The sequence below is a fragment of the Idiotropiscis lumnitzeri genome, chromosome 5 (genome assembly GCF_059441095.1).
Source record: "Idiotropiscis lumnitzeri isolate Australia: NSW breed Sydney's pygmy pipehorse chromosome 5, RoL_Ilum_1.0, whole genome shotgun sequence".
Lineage (NCBI taxonomy): Eukaryota > Metazoa > Chordata > Actinopteri > Syngnathiformes > Syngnathidae > Idiotropiscis > Idiotropiscis lumnitzeri.
Window position 1 is genome coordinate 7,362,205 of NC_142395.1, and position 20,404 is coordinate 7,382,608.

The 20,404-nt window shown below is 40.7% G+C and overlaps 1 protein-coding gene across 5 annotated transcripts in view; it reads left to right on the forward strand.

Annotated features, from left to right (window-relative positions):
• The window catches only part of crtc3 (CREB regulated transcription coactivator 3), a 45,671-nt gene extending 27,600 nt beyond the window's left edge, over nucleotides 1-18,071 (forward strand). For all 5 annotated transcript variants that reach the window (XM_088295271.1, XM_088295273.1, XM_088295270.1 and 2 more), the window contains 7 exons: nucleotides 1,191-1,240; nucleotides 2,637-2,857; nucleotides 9,294-9,529; nucleotides 9,937-10,116; nucleotides 10,244-10,327; nucleotides 13,619-13,826; nucleotides 15,399-18,071. In XM_088295271.1, the coding sequence (XP_088151397.1) occupies nucleotides 1,191-1,240; nucleotides 2,637-2,857; nucleotides 9,294-9,529; nucleotides 9,937-10,116; nucleotides 10,244-10,327; nucleotides 13,619-13,826; nucleotides 15,399-15,604 (1,185 nt within the window). In that variant the 3' untranslated portion in view covers nucleotides 15,605-18,071. The remainder of the gene's footprint in view (nucleotides 1-1,190; nucleotides 1,241-2,636; nucleotides 2,858-9,293; nucleotides 9,530-9,936; nucleotides 10,117-10,243; nucleotides 10,328-13,618; nucleotides 13,827-15,398) is intronic.
• Nucleotides 18,072-20,404: the final 2,333 nt, after the last annotated feature.

Here is a 20,404-nt window from a genome sequence, read left to right on the forward strand (position 1 = left end):
CTACTAAACCAATGAAAGAAATGTGTATGAAAACATATATGAGACTTGCTTCGATCAACTTTAAGTGTCATCTCCCGAAATTACTTCTGCAACTTTTCTAAAACAGGCCTTGAGTGAAGAATAGCCAAAAACTGATAAGTGGCTAATGACTAAGTTCCTGAATAAGAGGACAATGGCAGGCTATTTAGCTACACGAAAAATAGACATGAACAGAAAAGGCGTCCAGTGTTCATGTTAATATTTTTGGGACACCGTTGCCCGTGCTCGCATAGAGAGGCAGTTCCGTTGCATGAAGTGGAAACACCAAGAAGGTCCTCCCACAAAGACCTTTTTTGTGATCATCTTTGGCGACTACCTGAGCGTAGAGACGTACCGTAACTTCACTGGTGACTCCCGCAGCACGTTGTTTACACAGCCATTAGTGATCTCCTTTCTCCTTCTCTTTTTTTTTTTTTTTTTTTTTGTTGTTTTGTTTTCTTCATTGCAATAAGAGCAACAAGTTTCTAATTCACTTCAAAGGTTCTTTCTGCTCCTCAATCATGGCTTTCAGCTACGAATGTCAGAACTTGCAGCTTGTAGCCTGTAGAATATGATTTTCTTGAGGGCTCAAATTCTCAGTTGTCTTTGTAAGGAGTGGGATATATCCGTGCATACGTCTAGAGTGCCCTCTTGTGGCTGTCGTAGAATATTATTTTTTAATTTATAAGTTGCTACTGAGTATAAGTCTCAGGACAAGCAAACCTAAAATACAGTACAGTATATATTATTATTATATATATATATTACTATTGTTATTATTATTGTTATTATTATTATTATTGATGTTATTATTATTATTATTATTATTATTATTATTAAAACCTCATGTGCTCAAGAAAAATGAAGGCAAAATTGGAATCAGACCAAAAAATTTATCTAGAAAAGTTTACTTACATCTCTGATTTGAAAAACAATTTTTATTAACTAGCATTAAGTAGTGAACCTTATTTGGAGGATAAAGAATCAGACAGTTTGTGTCTTGATATACAGTATTTGCATCACAATGGTACTGCCACTGTATACATATCTTGGGCTTTCTACAATTTTCCAACTCTTGATTATACTCCAGCTATTCACTTGCCAAAGAAGGAGACGTATACTGAATGAGTATATGGCCAATTATTCTAATTGAAAACAAATCTTTTTTTCAGGCCCAGTCTCTTGCATTGAGGCCTAAATCATGTGAAGTGCCTGGTATCAAGTAAGTGATTTATATATAAGCATGTTTAGGTGAGCAACGCAAATTGCACAACAAATTGACCTGGATGTCACTATTTTACGCACAACTTAAAGTCATGGTTTGTTTAAAATATAAAATAATAAAAAACTGCAGCATAAAGAAAACTTCTGTGTTAAATTTTCAACTTTTATTCAACTCGTGGGAGCAAACTCACATAACACACATATCACAGGGATTCACATCCTCCTAACTTCTTGAATTAGGGCAGGTCGATATGACACGAATAGAAGGAGACCTTAAAGCTCATCCGGGGTGATGGTGGGACTGCATCAAGGATCAGCTTTGCGCTTCTTCCTCTTTCTAATAGTAATGGATAGGCTGACAGAGGAAGTTAAACTGGAATCCCCATGGAACATAATGTTAGTCGAAGATGACATTGTCATTTGCCGTGAAAGGGTGGAGGATTAATTAAATAGGAAGAGGCATGCACTGGAAAGAAGAATAAAGTTTAATAGTCCAGAGCCATGCTGATTGAAATAGAAAAGCTGTGGCAACCCCAGACAGGACAAGCCAAAAGGAAAAAATCGAAGACATCGTGTCTAGATAAGTTCAGTGCTGTCCAAATATTTACGTATGATTTATTTCATGAAACATGAGACGTTATAAAGCCAGTTTACATTATTGTTAAAATCAATAGCACATAGAAAATCTCAAATAGCTAAACTAAAATGTCGTTGTATATGAAGGTCTGATACGATTACGTACTTAGCAGCGGTTCTTTTGCCGACATGCATCTTTTTTCCATAATACCGATGACATAGAAAATTGTTTTCACAAACAGTGGGCCTCAATCACTTTTAAATGCGTAGGAATGTTAGTGCTCTGCGCACTAGTTTAGAGTAAAAGCAAAATCACCGTCAGATTCAAAATGTGTGTACCTTCACACCACTGTATGTGCTGCATGTAGATGAATCAGACTTCATTCTAAATAACAGCGTGAGTCTGTGGCACCCTAATATCTGTACGTATGGCCATTTTTCCTCCAAAATGGATCTCACCCATTGTGTAGAGGTTTGAAGCTGCCAGTTATTCAAAAAAGAAATACAAGAAATGGCCCCTAAACAACTTGCGTGTATTTTCAAATAGTTTGCATCATTATTCATCATCAATTTAAAGTTGTAATTTTTGGTTAGCAACAAAGGTTGTGGCGTCAAATCCAGTGATGACCTCTCTGTGTTGCTTAATTGTTGGTTGATTGAGGACTCGAAATGCTCATGTGTCTAACTGTCGCTATGTGTGTCCTGCAATTGAATGATGAACTTTTCATCCCGTCCGTCTTTTGCCCGAAGTCTGCTAGGATAGGCTCAACTGTTACAATGAATGAATTTGTTGTCGTCGTTGTTGTTGTTTTTTGCAGTATTTTCCCATCACCGGACCAAAACCCTGGTCTCTCCCACTACCAGGGTTCATTAAATACAGGAGGCTCCCTTCCCGATCTCACCAACCTCCACTTCCCGTCCCCTCTCGCAACTCCGTTGGACCCAGAGGACAATGGCGGCTACCCCAATCTCAGCGGAGGTAGCAGCACTGGAAATTTGCCGGCCGCCATGATGCACCTTGGCATTAGTAATTCACAAGGTGAGTTGAGGCTTCAATGTCCACCATTTACATCAAATGTTTTTTTTATGAGGATAGCGCTGTTGCTGAACTGATGTTTTCCATCACAAAGCTTTTGGAGAAGTCTAAAATGTGCCATATTTTTATGATCTTTGATGATTCAGTAAATGAATCTATGTGCAGCATAAATGAGACGTTGGTGCTTGAATCCATGTGACATGATTTATTACTCAGTGAATTCTGGTTAGAAAGGCTCCCTCTTAGTAGGTTCTTGACTGAGACCCGCCAATCTGGGTTTTTTTTAACTTGCTTGTGTCGATCACAAAAATTATACTGCATGAGAGTATTAGTTGGCTACACTTACATTGTATGAACAACAAATGAAGGTTCATGTAACTGCATTAACAATACTGCTTTGGCATCACATATTCCTCAAATGAGCATTTACGACGCACTGCTGGAGGAGCATGAATAGAAACAACATTGCACGCGACACTACATTACAAGTTACACAAGAACAGTGTGCCCTCCTTGAAAATAAATGTGTTTAGATATTTTGAATGGTATATTTTCTAGATTGTTTTATTTTTTTTTTATCTATAATCAATTGAATTGCTTTTAATTTGATCTGTAATCAATATAATTCTTTTATTTATTTTAAAGAGGTTAAAAAAAGAATAATTATTGATAGACTGACATAAAATCCGTTCACCCCACCCTACTTGTCACATTGTTTAAAAAGATTGAGATTTTATTTAATCTTTAAATTGCCCACTTAATTTGACTTTTTTATAGTTGTGTTGACTTGGTATTAAAGGTTTAATGTTATATTTTTTAAAATGAAATGACCTAAATTCAGTCTCCTTTCTCTGGGTCATCATTTTGAATTAAAAAAAAAGATAATATAATATTCAATGTATATTGCAATTGAATGATATGAAATATCGCCCAACTATGGTAACATATTTATCATGTCGGCAATGACTCGCATTACCTGGTGCTTTTTCAAAGGAGAGGATCAAGCGGTTAACTCCTCTGAGATCTTGTTTTGTTTTGTTTTGGGTTTTTTGAATAAATAAATAAAGATATTAATTGATGCGCCTCTAGCTAGAAAAATGGGATGTCACATTGTCTAAATGTATTGATAATGTCACAATCTTTTTTTTTTCCTCAGAAGCACACGCTTTGTTTATATCTTATGCAGAGCTGCACAGTCCGTCCCGGGGGCGGAATGAACCGTCCCGGCCGAGGGGTGAAATTTTTTAGAAAAGCCTTAGATTCATATAGGCCGGAGGTTGATTTTAGTCCGGCCGTCGAATCGGCCCTTTTGTGAGTGATGAACCGAATCATGAAATGAGCAAACGACAAAAATTTCCTCAGAATGCGTCAAAAGTGCCAAAAGAAGAGGGAGACAAATAAGCCCATAATAAGGTAAGGGGATTTTAATAGTAAATTAGCCAGCTAATGATTTTTAAATAAAACTCTGCCGTACGCATAATTTTTTTGAGGGGTCGGGGGCCGCCATTTTTTATGAATAAGGCCAGAGGGTCTCAGTACAAAACAGAGATTGTGGCCGGAGGGTAGGGACTGACCGGCAAAAGGGTCAAGTTCCCAGCTCTGATCTTAGTCAGCAAGCAGCTGCATGATGTGGATCCTCTCCTCCGTGGAGAGAAATAAACTTCCCTACTAACAAGGGGCGCATGCATCGAAAAGTTGAACTAGGATTTGCGAAGCGTGATAATTGCAGAGTCTAGAAAGAGGCCGAATAATTGCTTAGGTGTACAGTCAACACATTAAATAAGACGATGTCTATATTAGCAGTTTAGCACACACTTTTACACTCACCATTACCGTTAGGACGGAAAGATTCAATTAATATCATGATATGAATTTCAGGCTATATTGCTGAGCCGTCAGTCTCTGAAGTAGTTAAGTGTGTAGCAAAATATTGGGAACATATTTATATATAATCTTACATTTATGTACAAAGAACATGTTCATAAGTGCAAAATGTCAAACATTTTTGGGGCTTCCATCTGCTCTTCCCGTGGTATGGTCAGTTCTACCATGATGACAACTCTGGCAGGTGCTGACCAGCGCACATTGTCTGGGCGCAGGGCTGTCATGGTGATCTCGGCGGGGAATTTCAGATGGCAGTCGAGGTTGGCTGCTAACTGCCACTCACCTTCTAGTGACAGAAGAGACCATTCTGTCTTGGTGCAGCGCTGCGCTTTGGTCCGTTGCCTGGTAAACTGGATGCACTTTGGAACTGTGGGTGGCTTGTTCCTGTGAGCTTCCTGTTTGCCGGCCTCCAGAATGTCAGCTAGCTTGTGCAAGGCCTTGTCATGCCGCCATCTGAACCTGCCCTGATACAGCGCTATCTTGCCGCCAGTGTGAATGTGCTTCAGATTAGCGTTTGAGGTGTTGCACAGACGGCATAATGTGATTTTCCATCATATTTGTAAACGCTGCTCTACATTGTGAATATTGCACTGAAGCTTGATTTCAAGAATATCGCCAATCGAATCCAAATTGCAAAATCTGTCCGAAAATTGCAATACAATTGTTGTCCTAAAATCGTTCAGCTCTATGGTCTAGCATCCTGTGCCTTATTTTAGAGCTATATTTTGTCTTCAATTGGTGGCCCCTTTCGTTAGTGTGCAAATAATAGCAATTGCATCAACGAAAATCCCTCACATTTACTCTGCCTCAGAGGTGATGTTACATGTAATGCACAGAGCTGGGCACTTGACCCTTTTTTGCCGGTCAGTCCCTCACCTTCCGGCCGTGATCTGGGTACTGTTCTGGCCTCGACACTCTGGCCTTATTCATAAAAACTGTCAGCCCCCAACCCCGTTCCAGCCCCATCCCTCCAAAAAAACAAACAAAAAAAAATGTCCATGCATGATGACGCCGCCGCGGGACAGATGTTAACGGCAGAGGTGTATTTAAAGATTATGGAATATAATATGCTAAGAGGGGAAGGGTTTTATGAAACATACGACAATATAATGACTGAACATTTGTTATTTGTTTTTTGTTTTTGTTATGTTTTGATTTCTTTGATATAATCAGCATTTTTTTATTTCCTAAAACAGCTGAGATAAGCTGAAGCATGACCCTTGTTGGGATAAGTGGCCTGGATAATGGATGGATGGATGGACGTTCACATTGTGTAGACCAACAAATTGTATTTTCCTGTCTAGAAGCCAAGCTAAATTGATTTTAAAAAATAAGATCTACTGCAATGCAATTTTGTGCGGACCTCAAACTCAAAGCTCATGACTGTAATATGAAAACAAACAAAAACATTAATGTCATTATAAATATTTTATACTAATATACTTTTAACCTTATCGGCCACTCTCACTGAGTGACAAAGACCGTAGCGCACAGTAATTCAGTTTCCGGTTCAGTTTAGCAAGTACAGTTTTTCTCCACATTCCGGACATTTATTAATTTGCTATTTTGCTGTGCACAGTTGGATACGGCCTTCTTTCACACGCTTCCTCCCTGACGTCTCTGAAAAGTGTCCTCAATCACCCAAGCATTTAATTCCGGTATGGGTCCTAGATGTGATTGGGCTGCAAGGACCCCAAAGGACCCCGATGCAATCTTGCAGCCCGATCCCATCTAGTACCGGCACCTTTGACCGGCTGCTTCAACCGAAAAAAACCTTAAGTTTGAACATTGCAAGTGGCCGCTGGTTTTTTTATTACTTCAGATGCTAAATGCTACATGGATTTGTATTTCAACAACTTGAACAAGTCAGTGAATAGTAAAGTTGTCAGTCACCTGATAACGGCAACTTCATCGCTCCACTCTTTTTTGACTCAATGTTGTTATTTCGTCACACTCTGTTTCTGTTAGTCCTTGTGCTGTTGCGTGTGACGTAGTAAGAGGAGAAACTCCACAAGGTGGCCGCATGAGTAGCCAAGCGAAGTTTGTCACGAGCCAACTTAGTGCAGTGAAACCTTTTGGGATCTTGGTTGATTCTCAGATTTGCGATTTGATGTGTTTTGAGGAAGCGCAAAACGAAAATTATGCCTCACAAACTGTGACGCAAAACCACTTAATCAGGCATTGGACCTTTTCTAAAAATAGGGACATTGTCATTTTTCTAGAAATGCAGTTGAAGTGATTATTTGGAAATGTGTACACTGACAGAGATTTATTTAAACGAAATGTATCTATCTGTTGCCAATTTTTTGTCATTGGCATGATCAGTGTCTCTCGAAATAAGTGGTTTTGCCTTGCAGCTTCCGAGTCATAATTTGCATATTGCGCCTCAAACAAACGCAAAATTAAACGCAAAACTGCGAATAGGTGGTCAATATGACGAAACGCACAGCTGCCAAATCTTACGGAAATCACTGAATGCGAACTTGTTTCCCCTGTAGTACATTGCGATTGTTCTGAATATCAAAAAAGATAATAAATTGTCTGCATGGCCGCTGCTATTGAGGACTTTTTTCCTCTGTGCGGGTCTCAGCTCCTAGCTGTGTTTTACATCAATGCACGAGCCGGTAATTACACTTTGGATATGTCAAACTACTGAATTATGTTGTGAAACATTTTTCTCTAGCACATCGGGTTTTCAGAACAATGATATAATATGTAATATGCATTATTGCATAACGGTTAGGTTCAACGAAAGTGAATTTTTTTTTTCCATTTCATTTTCATAGCTATTAATAATGCATGGTGTTGCACAAACTTTTTTCCGTTCAAACTTAAAATTAAAAAAAAAAAAAAAAAGTAAAGATCCCCAAAACCTAATGTGCTAGAACATAGCAAAGACATTTTTCAAATCAGCATTGAAAACACATTTCGGGAAACCGAAAGCAATCTCTGATTAAAATGTGCTATTGACTAGTGTAAAATGAAAAGCTTACCTGAGCAAATGTTCTATTTCCAAAGTGGTAGCTCTTTGCATTAATCAGCACCCATGAAGTAGCTCTCACTTTCAAAAAGGTTGGGGACCCCTGTGCGAACCTTTCTAGAAACATTTACAAAACAAGAATACATGCCTGTAACCTCAAGCAGACATGATGTGGAGTCAGATCATCTTGAATCCACATCCGGTCCGCAGAAATAGGTGACTATTACTGTGGTTAGAAGGGATTGTGAGATTGTAAACAACCCCTTAAGACAGGGGTGTCAAACTCATTTTTTGTGGACGAGCCACATCGTAGCCATGGTTTCCGTCAGAGGGCCGTTAGGACTATGAACCCATATAAATATTTGATCAACTTTCATGATCACATACACACACACAAATTGATGGAAAGCCAGTTTTGAAATCAGAAACCAGTCAGTAATTGTTCAACAATTCTTCAATTTATTTTCAAAGGGGAGAGTTGGTAACAAATAAATGGCAATATCACATTTCTCAATGTTGTTAAAAGTGAAGAAAATGTGTTAGAAACAGGAAGTTGACACGCATGATTTGCCCTTCGCGGGCCATGCAAAATGAGGTTGCGGGCCAGATCTGGCCCCTGGGCCTGGAGTTTGACACCCGAACCTCAAGAGGTTGTCATGCATGCTACCTTAGGCACATTAGGATCGGGTCTGTTCCTTTATAGCCGCATACTACATGTGACAGTTTGGCAAATCATTTTATATTATTTTGTACTTCCTCTCCTCCCAACCAGTTTCAGGCAAAGCCGACTCGCTTCACACTCAAACCACTGCTCACATTTTTGAGCTTGAGATGTTTATCTCTGCCAGCCCTACTGTGTGTTATGGAGAGCTGAGTGAATGATCTCTCTGTCACAAACGTTGTCACTTTATACTTTGGCGGGCACGCCTGCTCCCTCTGAGTCTCTGTGGTTTGTGTCTGTGTGTGGCTGAGCTCAGTTCAGCCTGATTGAGACACAGGAACTGTTGACCCACAATGTTGTCCCTACAATGAGCTCTTTTCTTCTCACTCAGTTTGCCTCTGTTGTCTCATTTTGGTTGTCCTCCTATCCTCCCAAACACACAGTAAAGATCCCCAATGCTAATTATGGCCTGGTGTCTTTGACGTGGTGCTGGAAAGCATGCCGGAAATGGAATACATAATGCATTAAACTGTAGCAGTCACAATTTCTCTTGGATTCCAAAGATCTTCAGTAGCCTAGGTTTCGTGGCTTTATTAAGTCACTTTTCTATCGAGCAAAGCAGTTTGGTTTAGTTTGGCGCAATCCATTTTTCGGCAACGGTGCCACCATGATTTTTGAGTGATGCATTGAGAACACAAATTACAAGTGAGTACAAAGCTATTGATTGATATTGTTGCAATGCGCTCCCGGTACAAATCATCTCGTTTGCTGAATATCATTAGTGTGTTACACAGTTCTATCTTGACATGGCCTCAATATAGTAACATAAAGTCACTTAAAGGAAACATGACTCACTTTGGCCTTTTAATCGGGCTGAACAATAGTTTGAAGTCGTACGTCTGTTTGTTTTGCAGGCCTCTCCTCTTCTCTGAGTAATCCCACAATTCAAGCTTCCCTCAACAACTGCCAACTACAGTCTTCTCTCAGCAATCCCTCCATAAATTCTTCTCTGCGTCTTTCTGGTAACTCCCCTCGGCGAAGGCCAGCACCCATCAGCCCCCTCACTCTGTCTCCTGGTGCTGAGCAGCGTAGGGGTCTGTCGAAGCAGCTGTCTCCAACCATGTCCCCATCATTGTCTCCCATCACGCAGGTACGCAGAACAAGAATTTGAATAGATACGCTGGCGATGTTAATTCATTCAACATTTACTGGAGTGAAAATACTCAAATTTATCAACAAATTAAACAACAAAAGTGTGTACATTGATTTAAACTCATCAAGTCTTTGTTTACACATCTCTACCTGGGCGAAAAGCAATGTAGAAAATCTACGATTGTAGAATTTAGACCACCAAGACCATTAGAGCTGGGTTTTGGTTCATGACAGTTCCGTTCCAATGTTGGTCTAACTGGAATTTGTTCAGAAGTTGGATGGTCATCATTTTAAGCAAAACCTTTGTAATCTTAAATCTCCGTAAAATGAGAATCACTTCTTTAAGTCTTAATTCACTTTTAGCCATTCACTAGTGACCCCTGCTGCCTTCTTTATATGATGTAGGGAGTTGCTTTAGATACCAGCAACATGCCAAGGGAGCCACCCCCTCCCTATCCACTCTACCAGCATTCCCAGCATGCAGTGGACCAGGCGCATCAGTGCCAGCAGCAGCAGCAGCATCAACACCAACATCAGCCTGTTTCCCCTCTGCAAAGCGCCGCACTGGACTTCAACCCGAGCCAAGTCAGTGCCAAGAAGATGCTCGCCATACACTTAGCACAACATTCCGTGTACAATACGTGTCACTAGTCATTGCACAGTTAAAAATGAATGACTTTTTCTCAGCAAAGTCACTTTCCGTTCCTTTCAGCACAACAATTTTGCGCCGCTCTTCAGCGACTCATTCATGGAGCAACAGTTCTCCAGTCGCCACAACAAAACCCTCCCGTACCAGGTAGGCCTGTAACCATGGACACACGCTTGGGCTCTCAAGAAAGAGCAGTATTGAGATTTAAAATGACTCAACTCTGAACATTTATGAAAAAAATAGCTGTTTAAGTGATATAGCATTACTGATTACTTGATTTTTAAAATAACTATTATACATTACAAATTGGTTTATGAGTTATATTAAACTACACCGCATCAACATAAAAATGACAAAAAAATGACAACCGGTTTTGCATATACAGTGAACCCCCGGTTATCGCGGTTAATGGGGACCGAGACCACCCGCGAAAACTGAAAATCCGCGAAGTAGCGTCGCACCTTCAAAAAAAAAAAGACAAAAAAAAACACCGTGTATATATATACTTCGCACCTATATATATATATATATATATATATATATATATATATATATATATATATATAATATATATAGGTGCGAAGTAGCGGCACACCTTCAAAAATGTTTAAAAAAAAAAAAATATATATATATATATATGAATATATATATATATATATATATATATATATATATATATATATATATATATATATATATATATATACTGGTAGAGAGAGAGAGAGTGAAATTCATGTTATAACAAAAAAAAATTATTATTAAAACTTATTTTATTCCCCAGCCATTATTTTTGTATTTATTCAATTACTTCTTTTTGTATTTATTTAATTACCTCGACTTTTACCTGCTGGTACGCCGTCCGGTGTGCCCTGTGAATGTTATGATCCTCCAGCAGAGCTGGAGGATTGAACAGGACTCTCCAAACGCAGACACGGGAAAAAAGGTGGTGATACAAAGATATTTATTATAATCACAATATAGTCAGTGTAATCAGCGCATCTCGCAGCAGCTGACGGCATGGCGCGAGACGATCGCTGGAGGAACACCCACACAGCTGAAAAAACAAAAACACACGCGGCATGACAGGCACGGATCATGACAGTGAAATGAAAGGTGGCATTCTTCATTTATTTATTTATTCATTCATAACTGACAGCCTCGCGCTCCGCCGGTGCCCGGGCGGAAGGTGCTCCTCTTCGGCTTACTGTGACGCGAGCATGCCCTCCTCCTCGGGAGCTTCCATTCGGTTAAACTTAGGGCCCGCTTGGCACCGCCCGTGCCCGGGGAAGGTGCTTCTCAACGGCTTAACTGCCACGCACGCCGGCCGGAGCTCTGATACGGTCCGAACCGCGCGAAACGTCGCCACCAATCGTGTCCGGGGGAACCTGCTCTTCTTCGTCTACTCTCTTATTCGTCCACTCTCCTCTTCGGCGCACGCCGGCCGTCTAACCGCTTCAGCGCCCCCTTGTGCCGCTCGGCGAAACTACAATGCCCCCGATTATTTTTTAGACCCGCGAAGCACTGAACCCGCGAAAGGTGAACCGCGAAGTAGCGGGGTTTCACTGTATATATATATATATATATATATATATAATTTTTTTTTTCTAAGTGCTTTTTTTACCTGTGATGTTTAATAATATATTTTTTTTCAGAATACTAAACACAGTATTTCCGGCTTCTCTTGAAAAAATTATCGCTCAGGACAAAACAAGGCCACCTCGCAATCGTGTCGACAACATTGGAATCTCAGTTCTTTAAAAAGTCTGAATTCATGAATTAAAAAACACGGCCTAAATTGGCATTAAAATGTCTTAAGCCTTTCAGCACCAAAATAGATGATTGGCTAAATTGGTCCTTTTTTGTTGCGAGTTTTGGAGGAATTTAGTTTGCATTAGTCACTTGTTAAAATAATACAGGCTCTTTGTGATGGCCCATTGTCGAGAATTAAGATTGTCGGGGTTTCAAGCTCCTTTTGGCTAGAACGCGGAACATGGCAGGGTTGCCCAATTAGACCCCTGTTATTAGCAATTTTTTTATGAGCCCTTTTGCTGCTCTTGCCAGATTGCTGCTCGGGAAAGACGTGACATTTGGCACAATACTTTTCACTGATTGGGCGATGCGGTAACTTGTGCACGCCTGCCAAACTTTTGTTGTGATCAATCCCGGCAACGGAGGAAAATGTTTTCACCGGCACGGCTTTCTTTTGCCCAGCTGAGTCCTGTTATCTCAATGATGAACACAGATGGGATCATGGTGTTGACTGATCGTTGTTTTTGATGTAAATATGCAGGTAAAGGTTGGCTTGAATAACACAACGTTGTTTTTTTTTTGTTGTTTTTCTTCATCAAGCTGATTGTCAACTGAGAAAAGTTCTCATTACAGCTGCATATCCCGTCGCCAAGCACACCATTTATTTTTGGAGTGGTCCGCACCAGAGCAGATCTGTGGAACAAACCTTTCTGGAAATATATTTGAGAGGGATGAAGACCGAAAATTAAATATAAGAATTTCCAATAAGTGAAAGATAGGGGCATGGTCATTGAGAAAATAACTTTCAAGGGACAATTCAGATTGGAGAAGATTGGCAACAGTTTAACCGTGATTGAATGGACGACTTGAAATTGAACACTATGGCGAGAGTTCTGCTGGAGAAGTCTCATTAGATTCTCCACAAAGACAAAAGGCTAACTCATCTGCATGATGGGGACAATGTGGAGTAACTGGGGCAAATGCCATAAATCATTTTCTCATATTTTGGTCTTGATCAGTATTCATATCTTTTTGGGAGCAGGGTCTATCAATATTTGCGACAAATATTTTCCATTTAATTTTGTTCCTCTATATCTAGTGGCTCTGCCACCAGGACATTTTCCTTCCAGTCATAAATACCTGTTTGACATTCTTAGTGCTGCCCAATGAGACTGCAACAAGTGTGTTTTTGACTAAAATGGGAAAAAATGAATCCGATATATTACACCAGAACGGACAACTTTTAGCAATTGGCCCATGTTCTTTCATTTTTGTAGTTTTTTTTGGGGGTGATACCATAAAGGCACAGTGCAGTATTCCCTTTCTAGGTAGTGTTAATTACTAGATTCCATTCATCTTGTACAATGGTGGAAATTCATAGATAGTGGGTTATGTATACTGTGTAGGTACAACTGTAATTTTCAAAATCATGAAATCGTGAAATTTGATTACATTTAAATTGATGGACTTTTGAACCATGAAAATGTTTATTTAAAAATTAAAAAAAAAAACTCTTAAATTGAACTTTCACTAAGCTATAGGAACCCTGTCGAGCAAAACAGAAATAGGATGCGCCATATGGATGAATATGCAATGTTTTTCATGGTCATGAATTGTGATTGGAAGCATGAATACTAAGATGCGTTGTTTTCTGCCTTTGCTGTCTCTTTCAAACCATCTGCCTGCTAGTCGGACCAGTTCAGTATGTTGGAAAATGCGATGAACTCCACAGCAGGTGGCTCTTGCTTCGACCCTTCCCCGTCCTCTCTGTACTCCTCGCAGTCGACGCTCGCAGGGCTGGGGGGTAGCCATGGCAACCTGCATGACCCCATGTACATGGCCTCTAACATGCTCTACTCCAACTGCAGCGGAGGACTGCCCAACATTATCCTGACTGGTGAGTGTTCACCATCAGGCTTCTGCACAACAGAATGAAACTAAAATAAAAGGGGACAATCAAAGTTAGTATTACATTCGAGTATAAAAGAAATTCATAAGAAGCTGTGTGCATTTAAGCTGCCAAACCACATTGCTGTTGTGTTCCTGTTTTATTTGTCTATTTATTTATTTTTATAAATACATTTATTTTAAGGTTTAGTCGAGTTTTAAATATACCTTCATGTGAAGAAATTTGGTCCGTAACTTTTTAGACATTGACTACACCGTCGAATGATCTTGAATCTTCTTCATATTTCAAATTTGATAAACACTTTAATTTCGACCTCCGTTGTTAGAGCATCAACATCAACTGAAAGGCAACTCAACACAATTCACCATTCTTTGATGGAAAGGATGACAATACACCTTTGAGACAAATCCAAAATTGAAAAGCTAAACAGTCTTTTTAAAAATGTTAATAGCTTTATTTCAACACATGCAAATGTTGAACCCCTCAACGCTTCAGCTGCGCCTAGAAATTCTGTCCATAAAGTTTTGAATTGGGCAGCCTTGGCAGAGTCCAACCCTTTAGGAGATTCGGTTCCCCTTATTCCCAAAGCACCACACACAGAACTCCCAGAGGGACGCAGTCAAATGCATTTTCCGAGTCCACAAAACACGTTTGACTGGTTGGACTGGTACCGGACTCCTAGCTGTGTTTGGAGGTGAGCCCGACTATATCCAATCAGAACTTCTCGACTTGACACAGCTCAGGTTCCTTCCCTGTCAGCGAGATGAGATTCTGCATCCCTATAGCCAGCTTCTGTAGCTGGTAGTTGGCCCCCCAAGGCCCCGCTTTTGGCCTCTGACCCCCCTTTTGGCCCCTCCCACAGGTACTGAGCCCATGAGAAGGGGGACCCACATTTCCTTTTTGGGCCTGTGCCCATGGGGCCTGGATGGTGCCACCATATGCTCGCCAGCGAGCCCCACCTCCAAGTCTGACTCCAGAGTGGGGCCCTGTTAACCCATGTCCGGGTGAGGAAAAACCAGTCCAATGGGTCTTTGTCCAGTCCCTCACCTCGAACCTGTTTGCCATGGACGACCCTGCCAGTCATTGGGACACACAAACCCCTCCACCACATGAAGGTGACGGCTCAAGGAGGGAGATTTTGCGCTTCACACACCATTTTTTTTTAAACAGTACTATTTTTATGAACACAGCTTTTGTCTGATATGCAACTCCACAAGCATTGATGTATTCTTGACTGACTGACAAACAAATGGCGAGGAAAACATTCTCCTTTGCAGAGTGAGCTCACTGTTAATAAATAACCAGCAAAGGCACGAAAGACCATGAAGCATAAAGAGATGTGATGATGTGCTGTTATGCAACCATTTCCTCCGCGGAGCATGGTCGCTGATTATAGAGGATGAAATTAGGAATGAGGCCTTTGGTGTTTGTTTTGTGAACCGATAACACTTATTTCTGGGCTCTTTCATAAATCATTTAGCATCATTGGCATCAAAATCTGAGTTCCAGAAAGGGCAATGAGACAATATGACTGTTATTGGCCACCTTCTCTCCTTACAGATGAGTCCAACCCCAGCCTGTCAAAAGACATCAGCGGCGTGCTCTCGACGGTGCCTGAATGTTTCGACTCGGAAGGAGGCTTCCCGCTTGAAGACGAGCTCCACATCGAGCCGCTTAGCCTGGACGGTCTGAGCATGCTTAGCGATCCCGATATGGTGCTGCCAGACCCATCTGTGGAGGATACTTTCCGCAGTGACAGACTCTGAAATGGGCATTTTAACTCGCTTTCTTGCAAACATCAACACACATACGGTCACATTTGCAGTATAAAGAGCAAAGTGCATGAATCTGAATGTGCATGTATTCAATAGGGCGAGCGTGCATGCATGCACTGCCACTAAAAATGGTCAAATGTGAATGATGTGGACACACGCTCGCTTTTGAGGAAATTTGATGTTGAAGAAACCTCGTTTATACCTACTCCATGCAAAGGCTGAAGCTCATATTTGTCAGACATTTGTGGTCATGGGAATCATCCCCCAGGCCGTCTCGCCCACTGGAATGAAAAAGTCCGCGAGCAAACATGTGAGCTGATCCATTGAGGAGTCTGGGCCATCCTTCTCTCACCCTCCTCTTCACAGCCAACCGTCGTCGCCATGGCAGCGATGCTGCCAAGGTTACATACCATGTCAATCCCATTACTGTGCTGAAGAGCAGCAAAGATGCCAACACACAATTGACTTTTCTCACAGCTCCTGTAAGCTCACGAGTGAATGTCTGATGAGAGGTTCTCCGGAGCAGTGGCGTGTGACCGCGGTAAACATCCGCTTCCTTCCAGCTGAGGTATCAAACCTGCTTCACGCTCACAAACAATTGGATAAGGAAAACGAATAGGAGAACAGATGATTTTGCCACAGAGATATACTAATACACAAGTTGCAATGTTAGAATGTACTACGAAACAAAAAGGGCAAACTGTTTACAAAGATATTATTTTAAGTACATTTTACTAAAGATTATAGATGTTTGCATCTGGAAGAGCTCAAATTCTCATTTGGGCTGCAAAAAGGCGATATCCCCTCAACAGGGACACATTGTATGCATCAATTTTAAAAAGATGAAAATAAAATTTTGACATGTTTTGTATTATTATTATGATTACATCAGTGTATTGTATTTTGTGTTTTGTACCAACTTGTGCTGGCGCTTGCACTGTGCTTAAATGTTTTGAGAAAGGGCATGCGCTGTGCTGCTGTGGATCACTTGTGTTTGCAGTACAGTAAACCCCGTGTGTGGCTAAAGAGACAAAGTGAGCGAGTGCAGACGACTCACGTGGACATGGGACACTTTGTAACATTGCACTTCATGTCTTTTGCACTGATTGGTACACTTATGTCTTGCACCTGCTCGAATCTTATTTTTTTACATGACAACCCAAAGAAGTGGAAGGAAGATGAGACTCTTGGAAATTAATTTCTTGGGAATTTACTGCACCAGTTTAATTGAGCAACTATTGATTTTGTATGGTTAAAATAGAGGATATATAAAGTATAGATAGATAGATAGAAATCATTTCGGGCATTGAGTGCCTATTTTGCTGAAAGTCAGGGACTGCATTTCAAAGAGCTATATTTTTAATATCGTTAACAAATGATAAAGGGCGTTGTTCTGGCTTTGCTCTTTTAGCTATGCAATTGTTTTGTGTTACCCAACCGACACCCGCTCCCCCACCTGTTGAACAGGTGCATCACGTACACTATGCAGTGTAACTAACCTTGCAGGTTTTTTTTTAATATATGGGCAGAACATATTGTGAAGCCACAATATTACATGTGTCCGGTGTCCACAGTGTTTCTCGTTCAGTCTGCTCTGCTCTTGCAGGTTGTCACCAGCTGGAGGACTGGAGTGTTTGCAGTGCCATTAGGAACGTCTGTAAATTTAGAGCTCCTCTTAATGGCACTGTTTGCATTTTCCTTTTCAGTCAGACTGTGACGCGCGGGTACAGAAGAGCTTCACCTTATGATATGTTGTTGAAAATGAAGGGGCTGTTGGGTTTTGTTTATCAGAGTTTATATTTAGTTTGTGCTTATATACATTTGTACTGGCTATGTTTGCTTGAAGACAGTAGGGTCACTGTGAGTGATGGAGCGACTTTTCTGTTTATTTTTCTCTTTCTATGTCTAAATGTGTCTGTCTGTCCCCTGCCTGTTTCCGTCATTTTCTCTCTCTCTCTTTCTGTCTCTCTCTCTCTCTCTCTCTCTCTCTCTCTCTCTCTCTCTCTCTCTCTCTCTCTCTCTCTCTCTCTCTCTCTCTCTCTCTCTCTCTCTCTCTCTCTCTCTCTCTCTCTCTCTTCTGTCTCTCTCTCTCTCTCTCTCTCTCTCTCTTTCTGTCTTTTTCTGTCTCTGTCTCTCAATGCCTACCTTCTGCTGCCTTACATGTGTATTTGTACTTTTTATATTCCAGCTAGCCGCCGCTTCCTTAGAGTTGTATCAGCTGCCTGTGATTCTTTTCTGTCAACTTAGTATCACTTTTTCGAATGTTTCTTACTTATTAGCAACATATTATGTACAGTTCTGTTATTTAAAGAAATGTCCACTAGTGTTACTACTTATTTTGTAATTTGATCTGTGTCTTTATTTTTTCTCACATAAAATTTAACTGTCTTGGTTTTTAATATATGTTTAGTGATTACCCTTTTGGTTTAATATAAACAATAAAAGTCATAACTGTCTACATTAAGAATGATGCTTGGTGATGTTTCCTCTTTTACCTTGAGGTGGCAGTAATGGCGCAGTTCTGAGCCAACGCTTGAGCATTTTGTCCATTCATATTTGTAAGACCTGCCTTCTAATGTGTTCGAGTTCATTCCAAAGGTGTGTATTAATGGAGTTGGGGTCAACGCATCTAAGCAATCCATTATGGACCTTGCTTTTGAGACTGGGGCACAATCACGTTTGGAAAAGACACTTTGCCTTCCCCAGGTGCTTTTTACAAATGTGTAATCTTGTAAATATCCCTAATGCTTCTTCCAAATGAATTACGATTGATGTGAAATTAAGGACATATAACAAAGAATTATAGCTAGACAAAAAACTAACTGGAAATGGTGACATTCATAATCTAAGCACAGGCCTTCACTGCTGGCCTAACATAATCAAGAAATCATATTTCTGATTTGAGATAATATATATATATATGTGTGTATATATATATATATACATATATTAGTATTGCACTTTTAAATGTAGTTGTGTTCTTGAGTAACAAAAAACAGACACTTCTTGCTTTGATCTGGAGTTGGCCAAGGCAGCACACATGAATGTGATGTAATCACATGTTTTGAATGTGATGCTGGCCAAATAGCTGTCGGCCAAGGCCGCAACGGTTTGATGTACGGTGGTCATAAAACAAAGGGGAGTGGGAACTGAGAATACAATAACTTTGATCAACTGCCGGTAACAGGGTGCTATACAATTACACAGTCCATATAATTCAGGCTACAGCTCATCTTAAATAAACTCAGTCATGTGATCAATAGAGCCGCTTTCTCGCTAATCGCCACCTGTCACTGGCCAAACTTTATGAGAAAGAAGAAGAGAGGATCCCACCGTGTGGGACCATTTTGATTTCATATGGGCCCTGCTGCAGCCCGGCTCCTGCGGCCGCTTTGGCCCCCGCCAGGACCCCACCGCCGCTGTATCACCGACTCCAGTAGCGAAGAGGGGCGAGCGTCGGGGCGGCATCACGGGCGCACGGCCCTGCTTCGCACCCGTCTGACCAACCCAGCCCTTTGAGACAATCTTAGTTCAGTTCCTTTGTCTAATCCTGTTCCTCTTGACCTCTCAGAATTAAAATCCTTTTCAAAGTAACTCATAATATAATCAACATCACATTATCAGTCACAACAATTTCACTCTGATTTTCACATTGACACTTTTTTACGTTGTTTATAGACATATTTCAAAAATATTTGCAATTTAGATTAAGACTGACATAATGAAATACACAGTTAAATAATATTGTATATAAATTGCCTGCAGTGATATGCAAAATCCAGATGGTGTCCATATTGAGCTACAGATTGACACAGTATCAACACCGTATTGCTAGTTGGCCCAATGTGCCACAATGCTTTATGAGGACTCATCTACCCACCACTTGTTGATAACAAAGTAATTATTAAAGTGATTTACAATTATTTTGTTCATTTGGTGCATATAAAAAGGAAAAGGCACGGCTCGTCATCGCTCAAAACCGTCACCCCCGAGGAAGGAGCCACAACTGCTGGGCGTTGTGACCGCCAATGCTCCCGTTGCACCTTTCATTTAAGTGAATGGCACCCAGCCCACGGTGCGGGCGTTTTTTGCAGACTTCAAGGGGTTTTCTTCAAAAATGGTCCTGCATTATCTTCCCATCATCACTGTCTTCCCAGTCCCTGCTGTAGAAAAGCAGCTAGAGAGCATAATTCTGACAGTGGGGATGGTGCTTTTGGTGATGTGCAGTCTTACTTTTACGGCAAATATGTTTTACATTTAGCCCGAAATGTTGAAATCTGACCAGCTCATATATCCCCCCCCCCCCCCAGGTGAATCATGGCAAACTTCAAATGGGACATTTTATATTTATCTTTGATAAATGTCTTTCTTCTTGCCACTCTTCCATATAGGCCAGATTTGACCAGACACAGTGTGTGACTAATTAATAGTTGTCCTATGGACAGATTCCTCCTCAATTTAGCTGTGGAACTCCGCAATCCAGAGTGATCATGGGCCTCTTGGCTGCATCTCTCATCTGTGCTCTGCTTGTTTGGGCTGAAAATTGAGCTAGTTGGCCGGGTCTTGATTGGTTTGCAGTCTCTTACTAGCCCCATTTCAATATTATTGATTGATCAGTGCTCCACGAGATGTTTAAAGCTTGTGAAATCTTTTTATATACTAATCCTGTGTTAAACCTCTCCACAACTTTATCCCAAACCTGTCTAGTGCGTTCCTTGGACTTCATAATGCTGCTTAACGCCCAATATTCTTTTAACAAACCTCAGGGACCGCGACAGGTGCATTTATACT